This window comes from Seriola aureovittata, chromosome 4, assembly GCF_021018895.1.
Source record: "Seriola aureovittata isolate HTS-2021-v1 ecotype China chromosome 4, ASM2101889v1, whole genome shotgun sequence".
Lineage (NCBI taxonomy): Eukaryota > Metazoa > Chordata > Actinopteri > Carangiformes > Carangidae > Seriola > Seriola aureovittata.
Window position 1 is genome coordinate 15,196,223 of NC_079367.1, and position 16,436 is coordinate 15,212,658.

General features: G+C 39.8%; 1 protein-coding gene across 2 annotated transcripts in view; it reads left to right on the forward strand.

The window, feature by feature from the left end:
* The window catches only part of LOC130167529 (lissencephaly-1 homolog), a 40,416-nt gene that overhangs the window by 12,891 nt on the left and 11,089 nt on the right, over positions 1 to 16,436 (forward strand). For both annotated transcript variants that reach the window (XM_056373808.1, XM_056373809.1), the window contains exons 3-5: positions 9,305 to 9,389; positions 12,328 to 12,402; positions 12,651 to 12,857. In XM_056373808.1, coding sequence (XP_056229783.1) covers positions 9,305 to 9,389; positions 12,328 to 12,402; positions 12,651 to 12,857 — 367 coding nt within the window. The remainder of the gene's footprint in view (positions 1 to 9,304; positions 9,390 to 12,327; positions 12,403 to 12,650; positions 12,858 to 16,436) is intronic.

A 16,436-nucleotide genomic window follows, 5' to 3' on the forward strand; every position in this document is an offset into this window, starting at 1 on the left:
TTTGTTATGTTGCAGCGTTATGGTCAAATATTTTTCCCCTCATCAATCTACATTCAATACCTCATAATAAAAGTGAGAACTGAATTTTAGAAATTTTGAAAATGTATTAAAAAGGGAAAAACTGAAATGTCATATTGACATAAGTATTCAGACCCTTTGCTCAGTATTTAGTTGAGGCACCTTTGGCAGTGATTACAGCCTCAAGTCTTCTTGGGTATGACACAACAAGCTTTGCATATGAACTTGGAATTTCTGCCATTCATCTCTGCAGATCCTCTTAAGCTCTGTCAGGTTACATGGTGACCGTTGGTTGACAGCCATTTTCAGGTTTCTCAAGAGATGTTTGATTGGGATCAAGTCAGGGCTCTTGCTGGGCAATTCAAAGATCTTCACAGAGTTGTCCCAAAGCTTCTCCTGTGTTGTCTTGGCTGTGTGCTTAGGTTCATTGTCCTGAACCTTCCAATACAGCATGATGCTGACACCACCTTGCTTCACTGATGAGATGGTATTGGGCAGGTAATGAGCACTGCCTGGTTTCCTATAGACATGACACTTAGCAGGCCTTCATGTGTCTTTCATTGAGAGGCTTAGTCTGGACACTCTACCATAAAGCCCAGATTGGTGGAGTGCTGCAGGGATGGTTGTCCTTCTGGAGATTTCTCCCATCTCCACACAGGATCTCTGGAGCTCAGCCAGAGTGACCATCAGGTTCTTGTTCACCTCTCTCTCAAGGCCCTTCTTCCGTGACTGCTCGATTATTGTTTGCCCATTTACTAGTGTTCTGATATTCATTCACATTCGAATAAGCTGAATTATCTAACGTCCTGCCTTCTGCTTATTTTTTGGTTTCACTTTGTTCTCCTGAGCCCTGGAACAAATGCACATTTTTCGAACAAATGCACATTTTTCAAAAAAATGGTTAAGGATTATGAAAAACATTGGAAGAAGCAGTACTACGTTCAGAAAGTGATGAAACACAAAGTAGTTGCTCCAGATACACAGGAAGGTGCTTTTCCACAAGAAAGACAATGGATATCCCCCAAAAATCGAAAGCACAGAGTTTCCTGAAAGTTCAGGAAGTTAAAAAGCCCCTATAATTATTGTGGCTACATGACTGAAATAATGACCAACATGCATTGATTATACACAGTTTTTCCCCAGGATTAAGGTTAGTTTGAGTTGTGCACACAGACATATGTTGCTGGCACACACAGACACTTTGTATGGCATGTTGTGTTTCTGAATCTCTCTAATGCTGCTCAGTGTACTGAACATGGCTGGGTGCATCTGCGGGGGGTCTATCAACACTACAGATCTGATTTTGCCTTGGGACTGACATGGCAGCAGTGTCTGTGTCCTGGACCCATCATCCAATATCAATAATTCTCCATCCTCAAATTAAATGGACTTGGCTTTAGGAAAAGGAGCAGCCTAGTAGATGTATATACCTGAAAACTTTGCACATTGTATGTGTCATTAGTGGTATGAGGTTTCTTTTTTCACATTAACTCACTGGTTTCTTGACCACTTGCTTTTCATGTCCATCAGACCTTTCCTTTTTGTGTTTCATAATACATGTTCATTCATTATAGAGCTGCAGTGATTAGTCAATTTAATTGATAAATCAGTTCACTGACACAGAACACAGAACTGCAACTATTTTGTATTTCACTCTACTCTATTCTACTTTTTTAAATTTAGTTTACTGTGATATACGACACAGAAAGGCAGTAAATTTGCAGTTATTTGACAAATTTTCAGACGTTTTGCTTGAAAAATGACTGAAACGCTTAATTGATTAACAAATTATTTGCGATTATCTCTAGAGCTGCAATGATTAGTTGACAGAAATATAGTCAGCACTTCCCTGATAACATTAATACAACCAGATATATTTAAAAGGATTGACACTTCAGTAGAAATCAAATTTAAAAAAAAAAAAAACAAAAAAACATTTTGCTATGTTTGATGGGAAGTCTAGTTTCACATCTGTGTTCTGTCTGTCCTTATTATCCTTTGTTTATCCAAGCTTGAATTATACTCAGGCTCATGGGTTTTAAGAAAGTACACTTGACTTGTTAAAGCTCTGACCTAAGCTCAGTCAACAAAGCCCCACCATTACCACGTGACAGAAAACGTGTGTATGCTACACATCCACTACTAGAGAAGTGTGTGTTTCTTTGTTGTTTGTGTGTAGACCAGACAGCTGGCTTTTCAGCCACATGTCGTTATTTGATCTGAAACTCCTGAATGCATACATGGGAACATTCTTCATAATGAAGAATCACCTGTGTTTTATTGAGTCTGCATTTAGTAAAAAAAACCAGGAATGGACTTTTGTCTCCTGTAGATCATAGTTAGAGGGACTTGGGCTTAAGGGTTGATCCCCACTGCAGTGCTCTTAGCTTGTATGAAAGCAGACTGGATTTTTTTCCCTCCACAACTTACCTGTTTCACATTGAAATCACTGTGTTAACTCTGTTATGGCAATCGATCTTAAAAGAGGCTTTGCAACGAATGAAAGCTCAGAAGCTTTTGGAGATAAACAAAATTTTCTCTTTGAGATGATATGGATGGATTCATTAGCTGGTTAATCTGGGTGGTGATATCTTCAGGTGACATGCCTCATGTCTAAGTAACTAAGGCCCAGGGCTCCTCTTCATCAGTTAAGCAACAGAAATAGTAGATTGGTTACGGTTTTCATGGAGATCCAGCTGTAGCTGGACAATTATGCAATCCTGTCATATGATTTTTGTGGAATGTCTCTGGTAACAAGTTCTCCTTGAGATGTTATCAGCTGTTCAGTACTCAGCTGTTAAGACGGAGCAATAAGCTTAACTTTTTGAGCTCTCTACTGGCCGACCACTTCTTTTTAAACACCTTCTGTTTTAGAGAATCAGTCTTATTCATTTCACAGCCTTTGCGCAGAAATAGTGGTTTGTTTTTTGTAAGATTTAGTTTAGATTTTGTAAGTTTGTTTGTGAAATGTAGCCTTTGTTTTTAGGCTCTATGGTGTTTCTCCTACTGTTAATGTGCAGATTTGATGAGTAGTAGCACTGACATTTTAAGGTTCTTTCAGTTGTCAAGCTTGAAAAAATGCTCACCTCACTGGTTTTTAGGCTTTCCATCAACTCCAAACAAATGCCTGCCTTGGGTAAATTGCAGGGCTTTTGTTCATACCATTTCTAAGAAAGATCTCTTGCCTCCTTAGGTCTTGGAAGGGAGAATTGCAAGAATGACATGAGAATGTTGCCCTCTTCAAAGAAAAGAAATCTGGGAAATACCTGGATAAAGCTGCATGTGTGGTAGTTCTATTATTATTCCTGAAAGGAAGTCCCACACTTTGCCACGTTAGTGCAGTCTTTACTTAATAATAAGGATAAAAGAAAGCTGTTTTTTTTTTCTCTTAAGACTGTCATTTTCTTTAGCAGTATTGCCATGAGTATGTGTACTTAGCAGAGACGGCGGTTACATCACCACACAGCACTGGACTGTTGTCCTCTGATGTTTGCACAGTGTTGATCATTTCAGAGAACAACCACTGGTACAACCTCTGTAAGCTTTTCTGAGCACAATCAGGGTCACTAGAAAAAATCTTAAGCCTCATTGAGAGGTGATAGTCTAGTTGTTTACAAACAGTTCATGTCTAAGGATGTGGGCAACCTCCTCCCAGAAAACAAACTATTGACTCTGATATATGCTTATGAAATAATCCAAAGGTAGGTGAATTTTATATGTGCCGAGGGATCTTTCAGTGTGTATACTCCAGCTACTTTTTATTAGACATTCTTCAGCAGTTTTGAAAGATAGAACAGGTCCATACATTATGAGGTCTAGAAATACTCCTTTGTAAGGTTTGTGCCCATTGACAGATATATGGCACAGGGCAATGGCCTGGCCAGGCAAGCAAAACTCCCCCTTCTCTCAGATTAATTAGAGCATTTAGAGTCTGTCTGTAGCTGGTGTGAGTGTTGTGTGTGGTCCTGTGCTCTGTGCCTAATGTGTCTACAGTTGAAAGTATCATAATAAGTTTAAACAAAAAGGTGTTTGCTGCTTGATTCATTTCTGTGCTCTGCTAGTCAGTAAATCTGTATTTATTGGACATTTACATATATCAGTCATATATTATATGAAGTTTAGACCTGGGTAACCATAAATTTAGCTATGGCATTGTGTTTTTTACATTTTGAAGAAGTTGGGCATTGCTGCTTTTTACACTAAATGATTGAATAATCTAAAGACATTGGAAGCATTCATCAGTACTGGAAACAATAATAATAATAGTAGCAACCCTATTGTTGTGCTTCTACAGTGTTGGTGTCTTTAACATTCAGTTTCATACATTTTAACTGTGCGATGCTAGAAACGCCTAATTAAAAGTGTAAAACATGGGTTAGAAATGTTGGATAATCCAATAATCCAATGACTATTGAAACAGAACAGCCCAGCCACCGCCAGGTACGGTTTATCCTGCTTTTAACTAACATAAGATGCACTTTTAGCCACAGTTAAATCTTTTGGTCAATAAATCTGGTCACGTTTTTATCATTTACACAGAATATAGTGAAGTCTGTCAATAGATGGAGGCTCTATTTGTAAGTGTTGCTCATCTCTACAGTGATGTGAAAGTGTATGATCACGGAGCAGGAACTGGGAGGAAGTGATGCCATTGGCAGACATGCTGGATGTCTGACTCACCTCTCTTCTCAGAAGGATGAGGTCATGCATCTCTCCCTCATCTCATCCATGTCTCTCTGTCTCTGCCACTCCATTAAGCATTCATAATACATAAGAGAGCAGCGCTGTACTAGAGGTCTGACCAACCACAGCACTGATTTAACCCATGTGAGGCTGACATGGGCTGAGATTACTTGCACTTGTAAGATGGTATTGTAACATGATGAGTTTCATTTTCAGTAATAATGTCCTCACAGAGAGAGCCTTTTGATCTCATAGCTTTTCCCCTCTTCTTTCTGTCCTCTCTGTCCACTTACTTGCCCTGCCCTCTTTCTCACTATCTCCCCATCACGTCATCTAGCTGTGGGTTGCTAGTAACCATGGAAACATGCTGGTTTGCTCTCCTTCTGTCGACATTACTACACATCTCCCTCTTTTCCCGTTTTCTTCTCCTTTCCACAAAATCTTTGGGGACTCTACATATTGAAAACTGCATGTTGGTGTATGTTGTTGTGTTTTTGTTTGGCACATCCAGGGTGAAGTTGGGATCAGGGGAGCGGTGGGTCCTCTGTGTTGATGTTTGCTTTCAGCACTGAGGCTCATTGACAGATGTCCACCTGGACAAAATTGTCCTCTGCTGCTTAGCTACTACACTTTTTAGTGCATATTGAAACAGTATGCATTCAAAAACAGAAACAGTAGGTGTTGTATATAAATATTACCCCCCTTTTGTTCGCTTTGCTTTGCTATGTGGTTGTTCTGTTTTTAGGGATGCAACTAACAATTATTTTTTATTAATCTACAGATTATTTTCTCGGTTGATTGATTTATCATTTAGTCTATAAAATGTCCAAAAATACTGAAACATGCCTGTTATAATTTACCACAGCCCAAGTAGATGTATTCAAATGCCATCAGGGTTCCAGCACGTTCGTATTCTTCTTCTTTGGCAATTTTGTATGGCTCTGCCTGATGCACGGATTACGATACAGCGCTACTACATTGCTGTACTGGCGTACAGCCACAATTGCAGTTACAAATGTCAAATCCACAGAGTACCAAGAAAACAAGCACTAGAATTTTGGCAGGAGACAGCACGAATTTTCACTGAGGCTGCAGTCTCCCAATTCTCTATGCAGGAAAAACCCTGGCCATGTTTCCTTCAACTAAATGTCCAAAACCCACAGATATTGAGTATACAGTCATATAAAGTGAAGAAAAGTTGAGAAGCTTGATCCAGCAAATATTTGGCATTTTTGTGTTAAAAATTACTGAAATGATTAATTTGTTATCAAATTTGATGATTAATTTTTTGTTGATGATTGACTTATCGTTGTAGCTCTAGTTGTTCTGCACAAACAACTTGGTTGTGTTAACATTATGTAATAGCACTTACAATCCCCTGGAGCTACATAAACAAACTGCTCCACCATGTGGTTTACATACAACATAGAAGGTTGATTATAAACCTTACATCAAAGTGATTTTTCTCTTCCACAATGTGTGGTCTGTTACAGAACTGTCAAGTCACTATTGTGTTTATTAGGAGCTTGTTCGTGTTCTGAGAACAAGCATAATTTCGTAAAAATGAATATAGATAATCTGGGTCATGCAGATTAGAGTGATTCTTGGCCTCACAAACCTGGTTGTCCTCATGAGACCTGAGATTTAGACATCTCCTTAATTTCTGACCATCGATGGTATTTTGGAGCCCAGGTTGCACTCTGGTATAACGTGTTGTTGGGTTTGGTGGAAGCACAACTAGTCATACACACTCTGCTGACACACCCACACCACATCAAAGCTTCCTCTGTGCTTCAGCTTCCCTCACCTGCCTATACATTTTGTCTCAGACATGCTAGCACAGCCCTCCCCAGTATTTGTGTAGACCTCCAGCAGGCAGGCTGTCAGAAGAGCAGATAACCTCTTGCTAACCTTGAGCTGTAATAAGGCCTGCTACTGTTGTCATGGGGATTCAGGTGGGCAGAGGGAGACGGGGGTTTCAGTGCTAAACACTGACCGAGAGGGCACAGGGGGCACAGGCTGGGCTGACAGATTGTAGCCCCCACCCCCTTCATATTGGCACCTCAAAGCATTGCTGCCTGACAGCTTGTCTGGCTTCTCCTGGCATTAATGGTGGAGTTCGCTATGCACAAACACAGGAGGTCTGGAATCAAAGAAATATTGTATTGCTATCTGAAGAATATTGCATTTTCGTAAGACATTCATGAATTCAGTGTCTTTGTTTGGGTTCTTTAGGTCATTTTTCATTTTTTTGCCAAGTCTGGTATTTAATACAATAAACTAAGAAGAGAAGAAGAGAAAGAATGGCCTTAAAGGCAATATCTCATGCAATATCCCACAAATGGTAAATATTTTATATGATTCTGGATGAGCAGGGATGTAACCTGAAACTAGTCAGAGTGGCGGACGCTTACAACCGCGAGGCGGTAATTCTAGTTTAAATAGAAATAAATATCTAAAAACAAACTTTATAAGTTCCAGGTACTTTTTTTCAGGAACTAAAAGGTTCCTGTGGCCCATTGTTGTCTACGTTTCCACCGTGGCGTAAATACCCGGGAAGGGGAAGATTATGTATTACTTGACATTACATTATTCACTGCACTTGAGTACATAACATGAACTAAAATACAGGACAAATTGAGTCCCGTATATATTCATCCGCATTTTATTTTCAAATATGTGATCCTGTATTATATGTGATGGGTGGCAACCCTAGCCACTCTGGTTGTTGTGGTCCTTTTCCCGGACCCGTTTCGTGGTGTAGAAAATGTGTTTGCTTTCTTGATGAGTACTTGACCAGTCAGAAATGTTCAGCACTGCAGACCACACACCCCAAAGTACCTGAACCTTTGGAGAGTACCACCCCCTGACCAGGTACCTTTTTGGGAGTCGAACAATTACCCTGGAACTAATTTTAGACCCTGGTTGCTGCGTGGGATAGTTCCTCAAAAGGTTCCTGGGGAAAGTTCCTGCGGTGGAAATGTGGCTATAGTTTGCATTAGAAACTTGCAGAACATAACTTTAGAAGTATGAAGACACCTGGGGAGTACAAGCAGGGTCCAGTTGAATATTAGCTAAACTGTGCTAGTCAGGTTAGCACAGCCTGAATAATTATAACCACTGGTGCTGCAAACACAATTGAGTAGCCAGAGTAGGAACATCCTCTATACACTCCTGTGTTTGGGAGCATCATGGTTTCTTTGTAATTTTAAAGCAACACTGGGCCAAGATTAGTAGATACTGGCCTTATTATTCCTGGCTTTTCATGTGTTTATTGTGAAAGCCCATAATGCATTAATGATACAAATATGACGCGACCACAGAGTGAGTTATCACAGTAAAGGATACAAATCTTCGTAGAAAAATGCCAATAACTAATTTTGTTCTGTTAATGTTTTGCTTGGAATTATTGAATTGAACAACAGAATTTTGTAAAATAACACAATATGATCATATTGTTACAATGCAGTTAAACTGATAATACTGAATTATGCCCCATTATTTCCTAACTCTATTTACGGCAATAGAATTACAAGAGTGCATGTACTGCATACACACTAAGTGGAACAGTTCGGTTCAAAGAGAAAAAGAAGTCAAATAAATAATTCACTTTTCTGCACCATCGTGAGAATCTAATTAGACAAAGAATAAAAGCCTGAACTATTGAGACTAACTGACTTGAACCTCATTAATAACGCTTGGTAAATTGGGCTGCTGCTTGCTACTTGTCTGTGTGTTAATGTGTATGTCAGCTGTGTGTGTGGTGTAAGTGTGTGGGTTTTCCTTATGCAGCCCAGGAGACAAAAACAGAAAGATTGAGGGTAGCGTCCTGTTCTCGCTTTCAGATCTGACCGTCTATTCTATTGTCTGTCCAATCTGGTCATCTCTCCTCACATATTTGAAATAGTACGAATGTTGCACACCACTGCTGCCTTCCCCACCATATTCAATGTCGGCTGTCTGAAAGGTCTGGTGTCTTTGAATATGTGCTTGTGTTTGTCTCGAAATGTATGCCTGAAAAGGAGATGAATTGGAGTAAAATATCAGCCAGAATTATCCTGCTTCTCAATGATTTGTCTGTCCTTCCCTGTGTGTATGTAGGTGATGGTAGGATGTACACTGACTCTCATTTTCCCCATATCTACACCATGGGGAGTCATCCCTTCCTATTATTTGCCCACAGCAACAAGAGCTCATTATAGAAGCCAGACAGATGTGTTCTGGATTTGTGTCAAATGGTGTGTGTGTGTGTGTGTGTGTGTGTGTGTGTGTGTGTGTGTGTGTGTGTGTGTGTGTGTGTGTGTTACAACAGCAGACTGTCTGGGTGAATTGTTATAGGTTGGACTATGTGTCAGACTGACTTTATGCATGCAAAGCATTTTTATTATATAGCTAAAAGTGAGATAACACAGTCTGAATGTGTGAAAAGCATGGAAATGTTACATCTTTGTTTAAAACGTTTCCTGAACATGCTAATTTTCCGTCTTTATTTTACAGTGTTGAATACAACTTCATTACTCACGTCGTTTCTTGTGGCACTTTAACAACTATCTTGTCTGCTAATCAGGAGAACTAATTACGGGTTCCCTTTTGTCTGTTTCAGAAATCGAGCGATAGCCGATTATCTACGTTCCAATGGATATGAAGAGGCATATTCCACTTTCAAGAAGGAGGCGGAATTAGATAATGTGAGTAGATTAAGGGTGGACACATACATCTGCACAGCCAATCACACCAATTTATACCAACAATATGCCTTGATTTCCACTTTATTTCTCATTTGAGTCAACATGTTCATGCATGTTCATGAGTGTGACCGGGAACACCTGCAACCAATTATTTTGGTCTCTCTGATTAGGGGGTCTGTGCTACATGCTCCTGCTAACTAATCTTGAAAAAGCTTTTATCCACCTTTATATTACATTTACAATGCCAGTGTGAAATAAATAAGTGTGTGTGTGTGTGTGTGCGTGCGTATCCACTGAGTGTATTTTCCCTGTCCCTGTTTTTTTGCATCACAGAAATGCAGCATCATTTGGTTTTGCCTTCAGCCCAACTTAAAAGTGCATCTGGGCCATATTCTTCTCATTCCTTTCTTCTTTGTTTTTCCCTAACCCTTTTTATATTTTTAGGAGAAATGAAATGAATTAAGTCGTATTGAATATTTGTCATCAGATCCTTTCCGGTCAAAAGTTGTCTAAAATTGATGATGAGCAGACACTGGTAGACCCAGGTCTACCTTTGCTTGTTGTGGGCTTTCAATATGATGTTTAGCATCTAAAACACCTGCTCAGTCAAAGAAACTATATAGAAAATAGTCTAAGCTTCTAAAAGTAGAAAATGTGCTGTTGTCTGTACTGACTACACCCCAGAAATCAAAAGTATTTTAGAATATTTTGTTCCTAAAATTTGATTCATGATCTCCTGCGCTCTTTGGCAAACTGTTAACTGGTACTCCTGTTTATCATGTTATTACGGAGTCATGTCAACTACTTTTTATCTATGACTCGTTTTAATCACACACTTTTTTGCTCTGCCCCTCTGTAGCACCTTCTGTCACCTTGCCTTCATGTGACACCCCACCCCCTTATCCTCTGTTTTTATTCACTCTTTTTTTGGGGCATTTTCTCTGCGGCAACCCAGTGCAAGCAGGCTGAATAATAGATGAATGGCACAGAGGGATAGGTTCACCCTGTTGGGGATTACTGCTTAGCCAAATGTACATCTTGGCAGCAACATGCTAAATTAAGTGATTTTTACCACCAGTTTCCTGAGACCACATTGTTGGACATATATTATCAAGGTGGTTTGTATGTAAGTGTAGTTAGATTTTGTTCGGAGTGAATTAAATGATCTTTTCCTTGGCCCTTTGTGGCTATTTGAGTAGTAGTTTTTAAGGTTAATGCTATGCAAGGCTCAGGTTTTCATAGTAGGAATGATTAATAGAGGTCATGCTCTAGTTTTATATTGCCATGTGAAAGAAAATATACATACCTGCATGCACTCTCCCTCTTTCTCTCTCTCGCACTCGCGCACACACACACACACACACACACACACACACACACACACACACACACACACACACACACACACACACACACACACACACATTTATTAACCACTGTCAGTAGGCTGGCAGGCTGCAATGAAGTCTGGCACTTGCCATTTTGTGTGTGTCCATGTGTGATTCTGTCTCTTTGTGTGTGTTAGTGTAGTGGGCAGAGTGTCCAGGCAGATGGCAGATTAGATGATGGCAGACTTGTCCAAATTGGGTTCTCTACTCTCTCCCTCTGTTTTCGTTCTCCTCTATTTCTCCCCAGTGCCTCAGTTCATGTCTTTGTCTTTATAGTCTAAGGAATAACCTCTTGTCATTGAGAAGTGTTAAATATAGGCATCGGTGTTGCTTGCTTCTCTCCACACCTCCAGGATGTCTGCTTTTGTTTCCAGCTGAGGCTGAGGAACTGGTTGTGAAATTGGAGCGAAACACTAATTTTCTCCATCACTGACACTCATGGGTGTCTGTCAATGCAGGTTTTTGATGCTTTGATAGTTAGTAACAGCCTCAAGGCATGGATTATACACACAGTACCACCAAAGCTGTATTGTGTATAAAATAAAACTACACAACTTGACTTTGTTGTATTTTAACTACATTTAAGGAAATGAAGACAGACGGACCATTTTAACATTTTTAAATGGTAATGTTTTTGAACATTAACAATTCAGTTGAAGCTACAGACCTTAAATAGAAATTTGAAAAATATATTTTGTTGAGAATGAGAAAATAAATTGGCAAAATTGTGGTAGGCAATTAATAGTTTAAATTATTTTTCAAGCAGAAATTCCCCAAATTTCCCATTTCTAGCTTTTCACATGTTGAATTTTACAGTGTTTCTATGTTTTCAATTATTAAAAACCATGAGATTAGGGCAGCAGCTAAGACTTATTTTCATTATTGATAAATCTACCAATTTTTTTCTGAGTTGGTGGATTGGTGGTGGAAATGGTGGTGGGCATATTTTACTATTTTCTGACTTCTAGTTGACCAAACAGTTCATCATTGGTAATGAAAATAATAGTAGTTGTAGCACAGGTATTATTATTAGTTTGTATGTGGTGACAGAGAAAACGTACTGCACCTCCACATTGTTTCTTTCTTGGCAGTAAGAAACAGACTGTGTGTGCGCCATGAGGTCCATTATGTAAAAGGTAGCAGCCAGCTCCTGGTATTAACCTGCAGGTGAAATCAGGCTTCTGTCTGCCAGGACTACCACAAGTTAACTTCCACCGCAGCCTCCAGTACTGTGTGTGTGGCTATAAGCTGTCTAAGTCTTCCTTGTCTGCAGGAGATTAGCTTGTGTGAGAAGGATTAGGACTAGAGTGTGTGTTCTTGTGTGTGAATGTGTGTCGTACAGTAGGTTGGCGGTGTCTGGCAGTCAGCGTTGGCCTTTGAGGGGTGTGTAAATAATTCCCTGTTCTTTCTTACTATAGCCAAAGACTTCAACATGCCACCCCAGCTGGCCCCCCTCCCACAGGCCTCACAGATTATGCTGAGCCCATGACTTTGATTGGCTTTCTTCCCCTATTTGCTGATATCCTTTTTTTTTACTACCTTCTCCGCAGAATGAAGAATTGGATAAGAAGTACGCTGGCCTTTTGGAAAAAAAATGGACCTCAGTCATCAGATTACAAAAGAAGGTTTGTGGTGTTTTTCCTCCTCAAAGAATGCTTGTGGGGATTGTAGTCTTGTGAATGGTTCATGACATTACTGCTGAATCCACTGTTAACACTGAAAGAATTGTACCAAGGAAAGCATTAACCCAACTGTTAAATGTGAAATAATTTGTTTAAAGCACAGACCGAAACAGCAATCGTAACACCGTTAAAAGCTTATGTTTTATGAATCTATATATTTTCTCTGTCTTGTACCTGTACTCTTCGAGCAGGTGATGGAACTTGAATCCAAACTGAATGAAGCTAAAGAGGAGATCACCTTGGGAGGGCCTGTCACTCAGAAGCGAGACCCCAAAGAGTGGATCCCACGCCCACCAGAAAGGTATGCGCTGAGTGGCCACCGCAGTCCAGTCACCCGTGTCATCTTCCACCCAGTCTTCAGTGTCATGGTTTCGGCTTCTGAGGACGCCACAATAAAGGTCAGTGTTGCTGGATGGTGGAAATAGTAGTTTGACAATAGATTTGTTGCAGAGGTTGTGTTCTAATGGAGCTTTAAGCCTAATTTTTTTTATTTTTTTTTTTTATGGTGATTCAGCTGTTTTCAGGGTTTTTAAAAGATGCATAGAGCCGAGGGTCTGCAGGTTTCCCAACTAAAACCTGCAGCAGGTGATTTCACTGATTAGTTCATCCTGTTGGACTGAAGGTGTGCAAACAAGTAAAATTGTTGCTGAAGTCTGTAATTAGACCTGCAGGCTTGTGTTCCTCCTTTGCATGATCTGTGTATCTGTTTCCAGTTCAACATAACCATGTAGTGTATATACTTTTATGTACACGTCAAGCTTTCCAAAGCCACAGTAGAAACTGGAAACATTGATGATAACCTCACAAGTCTTATGATGAGCTTGAAATCTAAATCAATTTTCCAAAGATGAAAGCCAGCTGCCATGCTTATCTGACATCTTGGGTTTTAGGATATTATTCGCTTAGGACATGTAATTGCTCAAATGAAACAATATCATAATATACAGATTAAATTGGTTTTGACAGTGATTAGAGAATAAGGATAAGATTTGTGCTAGACTTGTGGTTGCCATAGTAAAAACTGAATTATAAATGCAAAATTTCATGTGACGTGTCAGCAAATACATTGTCACATGACACTTTCACTTTGTTCAGTTTTGGTGTACAACATTTAGTCACACATGACGAGCTGTTGTACAGTATATATATATATATATATATATATTTAGTGTTAACATCCTGTTTTTAGAAAAAAAAATTCTAATTTAACCTCCTATTGGCTGAGCAATGGCCAATTTTGCCATATGTTCAGCTCAGAAATATGCAAATATAATATTGCATTTACAGTATGATTTAGGCAAAAAAACTTGATAAAGATTTATCAGCTGTCTTGATTTTGGAGGAGACAGACTGCAGTTTCCTTTGTTTGTTTGCTGTCGCAGCCCCTCCTCACATTACATAGGATTCAGGTTTAAAATCAACAGAGTGGTCTTTTTTAATTTAGTGCCAGCTTGGTGGCAGCTTGTGCTCACTCTGTTGAATGCCCCTCCTCTCTTGTCCCCCTCTCCGTACATTATACCTCACTCTTCAGTGTTACCCTCTCTTCTCTAATTCTTCTTCCTAAACATACCCTGGATTAAGCAAGTTCTCGTTCTCGTTCTCGTTCTCGTTCTCTCTCTCTCTCTCTCTCTCTCTCTCTCTCTCCTCTCCTCTCCTCTCTGTGTCTCTCTCTCTCTGTGTCTCTCTCTGTCTCCCTCTCTGTCTCTCTCTGCCTCTCTCTCTGTCTCTCTCTCTGCCTCTCTCTCTCTCTCTCTCTCTCTCTGCCTCTCTCTCTGCCTCTCTCTCTGCGCCGCTGTCTCTGTCATCTATGTATCCCTAGATTCCATATATGAACTCCATGGTGTGTCCCTGGGCTATTTTTGCAGCAGTGTCTTTCCCTTGCCTCACTGCACAATGCCAATACTCTGCAGAGCTGTTTGTTCTGTATATTTTATTCATGAGACAATAAGAGACCCATGTACATCTCCTCCTCAGCCACGCCCACACAGCAGGGACCCCTCTCTACGTTTTGGCATCTTCCTTTTCCAATCTCACCCCTCCCTCCCTTCCTCCTTCAGCACCCCACCCCCCAGCACCTTGCCTCATTTATCTTCCACCTAAAGCTTCAGCTGCCCCACCATGACTATCCACCATCAGAGCCATCCATCCCTCAGGAGGAGGCAGGCCTGGGCCCATATCTAATATTCAGCCCTGCTTTCTTGCACCTCTTTCCTGGCTACCTCGTCTCTCTGTTGCCTGGCCTAACTCCCCCTGTGTCCTACATTTCCCTCTCCCGAACAGCTCTGTTAAATTTTTAACTGGGGAGTAGACCTTGTGTTCTCCACACTTAGAAGCACAGTCTGAGAAACAGCTTTCTCATGCCAGTGTCCAATAATCAGACTGAAGGGCCATTTCATTTCATGTCACTCAGTCTGCCTGAGTTGGTTCATATTAGCAGATTTTCTTGTTTCTTGTTTTGTTTACCCAAACCAGTCAGAGGCAGTTGATATATTTATCCCACCACTGTAATGTTGAACGAAAAAGAAGCTATGGTAGTGAATAATTTAGAGCTAAAACAGTTACATGACTAGTCAATCAACTTAAGATTAATCCATTATAAATATCTATAAAATATTGTGATAATTAGAACTGCAACGATTAATTGATTAATCAATTAGTTGATCAAAAGAAAATTCACTATTTTGACAGTAAATTCATCATTTTAGTTATTTTCTGAGCAAAAATGCCAAACATTTTCTGGTTCCAGCTTCTCAAATTTGACTACTTTTCTTTGTCATAACAGTAAATTGAATATCTTTGGGTTTTAGAGTGTTTGTTGGACAAACAAGCTTATTAAAGACATCACATTGGGCTCTGATAAATTATGACTGCCATTTTTTACTATTTTTAATGAACAATTAATTGAGAAAATAATTGATACAGTAAATATGTAGCTGGTTCCAGCTGCTGGTTATCTTAGCATAACGGGGATTAACATCTGTCATAATGTAACAGTCTTCACACCAACACCTCTAAAGCTCACTAATTAATATGTTGTGTGTCATTTGTTTAATTTGTACAAAAAGTGAAATGTAAAAGCAAGAATTCAATTTTATACATGGTTACTAAAAACAACTTGTATAGCTGTGACAGTCTCATCCACACTTGATACTATTTTTGTGGCAATTTGTTGTCACTCATGGATGTATGAAGCTGATTGGTCCATTGATTCTCCAGCCTCTGGAAACTGCCATCAGTGGGCACAATTTTAGACCTGTATAAATTGGACAGCCAGAATCAGGGAACCAGGCTAATGTCTTATTCAGTGAATTTCTCATCTCATTTTTGACATTTCTCTTATTACTCATGCCTCTGTTTGTGTTTTCCCTAACCTTGTTAGTTTTGCCATTCTCTGGCCCTCACACTCCCCCTCTGTTCCCTTGTTGTCTCTCCTCTGCTAACGTGGCAGATTTTTGCGCAGCAAGATGTTACCTTCAGCTCAACTCTAACCTCTCACAGTATCAACAGGTCTTGAGTGCAGAGCTGTGCTCTGTCAAACATGCCAACCAGAGGATAGGTTAATTTAAACAAGACAATGGAGGTTGGGCGTCAGCTTACCCAATGCTTACTTCATAAATAGGACATACAAACAAAGTCTTTGTATTACTTTTGGCATTTGAATTACAAAAATCCAAGGCATTTCCTCTGAAGGAATGAAAACTATTAATCGTGATATTGTGAAGTTTTTTGGTAGCTGCCTTAACAATGCCCTGGATAAGTTCCAGTGAGAATCATCATTCTTGTAGCATTGAGTTACAGGTTGCTTATGGATTATGTGTGGTTTAAATGCTGCTGAATACTGTTAATATGCGTGTAAACTGTTGGACCAGGTGTACCTTCAAACACATTAACTGCATTGATCTTCTACTGTATAAATCTCCCTGTGCACATTGTACCTCAGGGCCATCTGCACTGTCTGTGGCTGCCTTTGGAGGGGG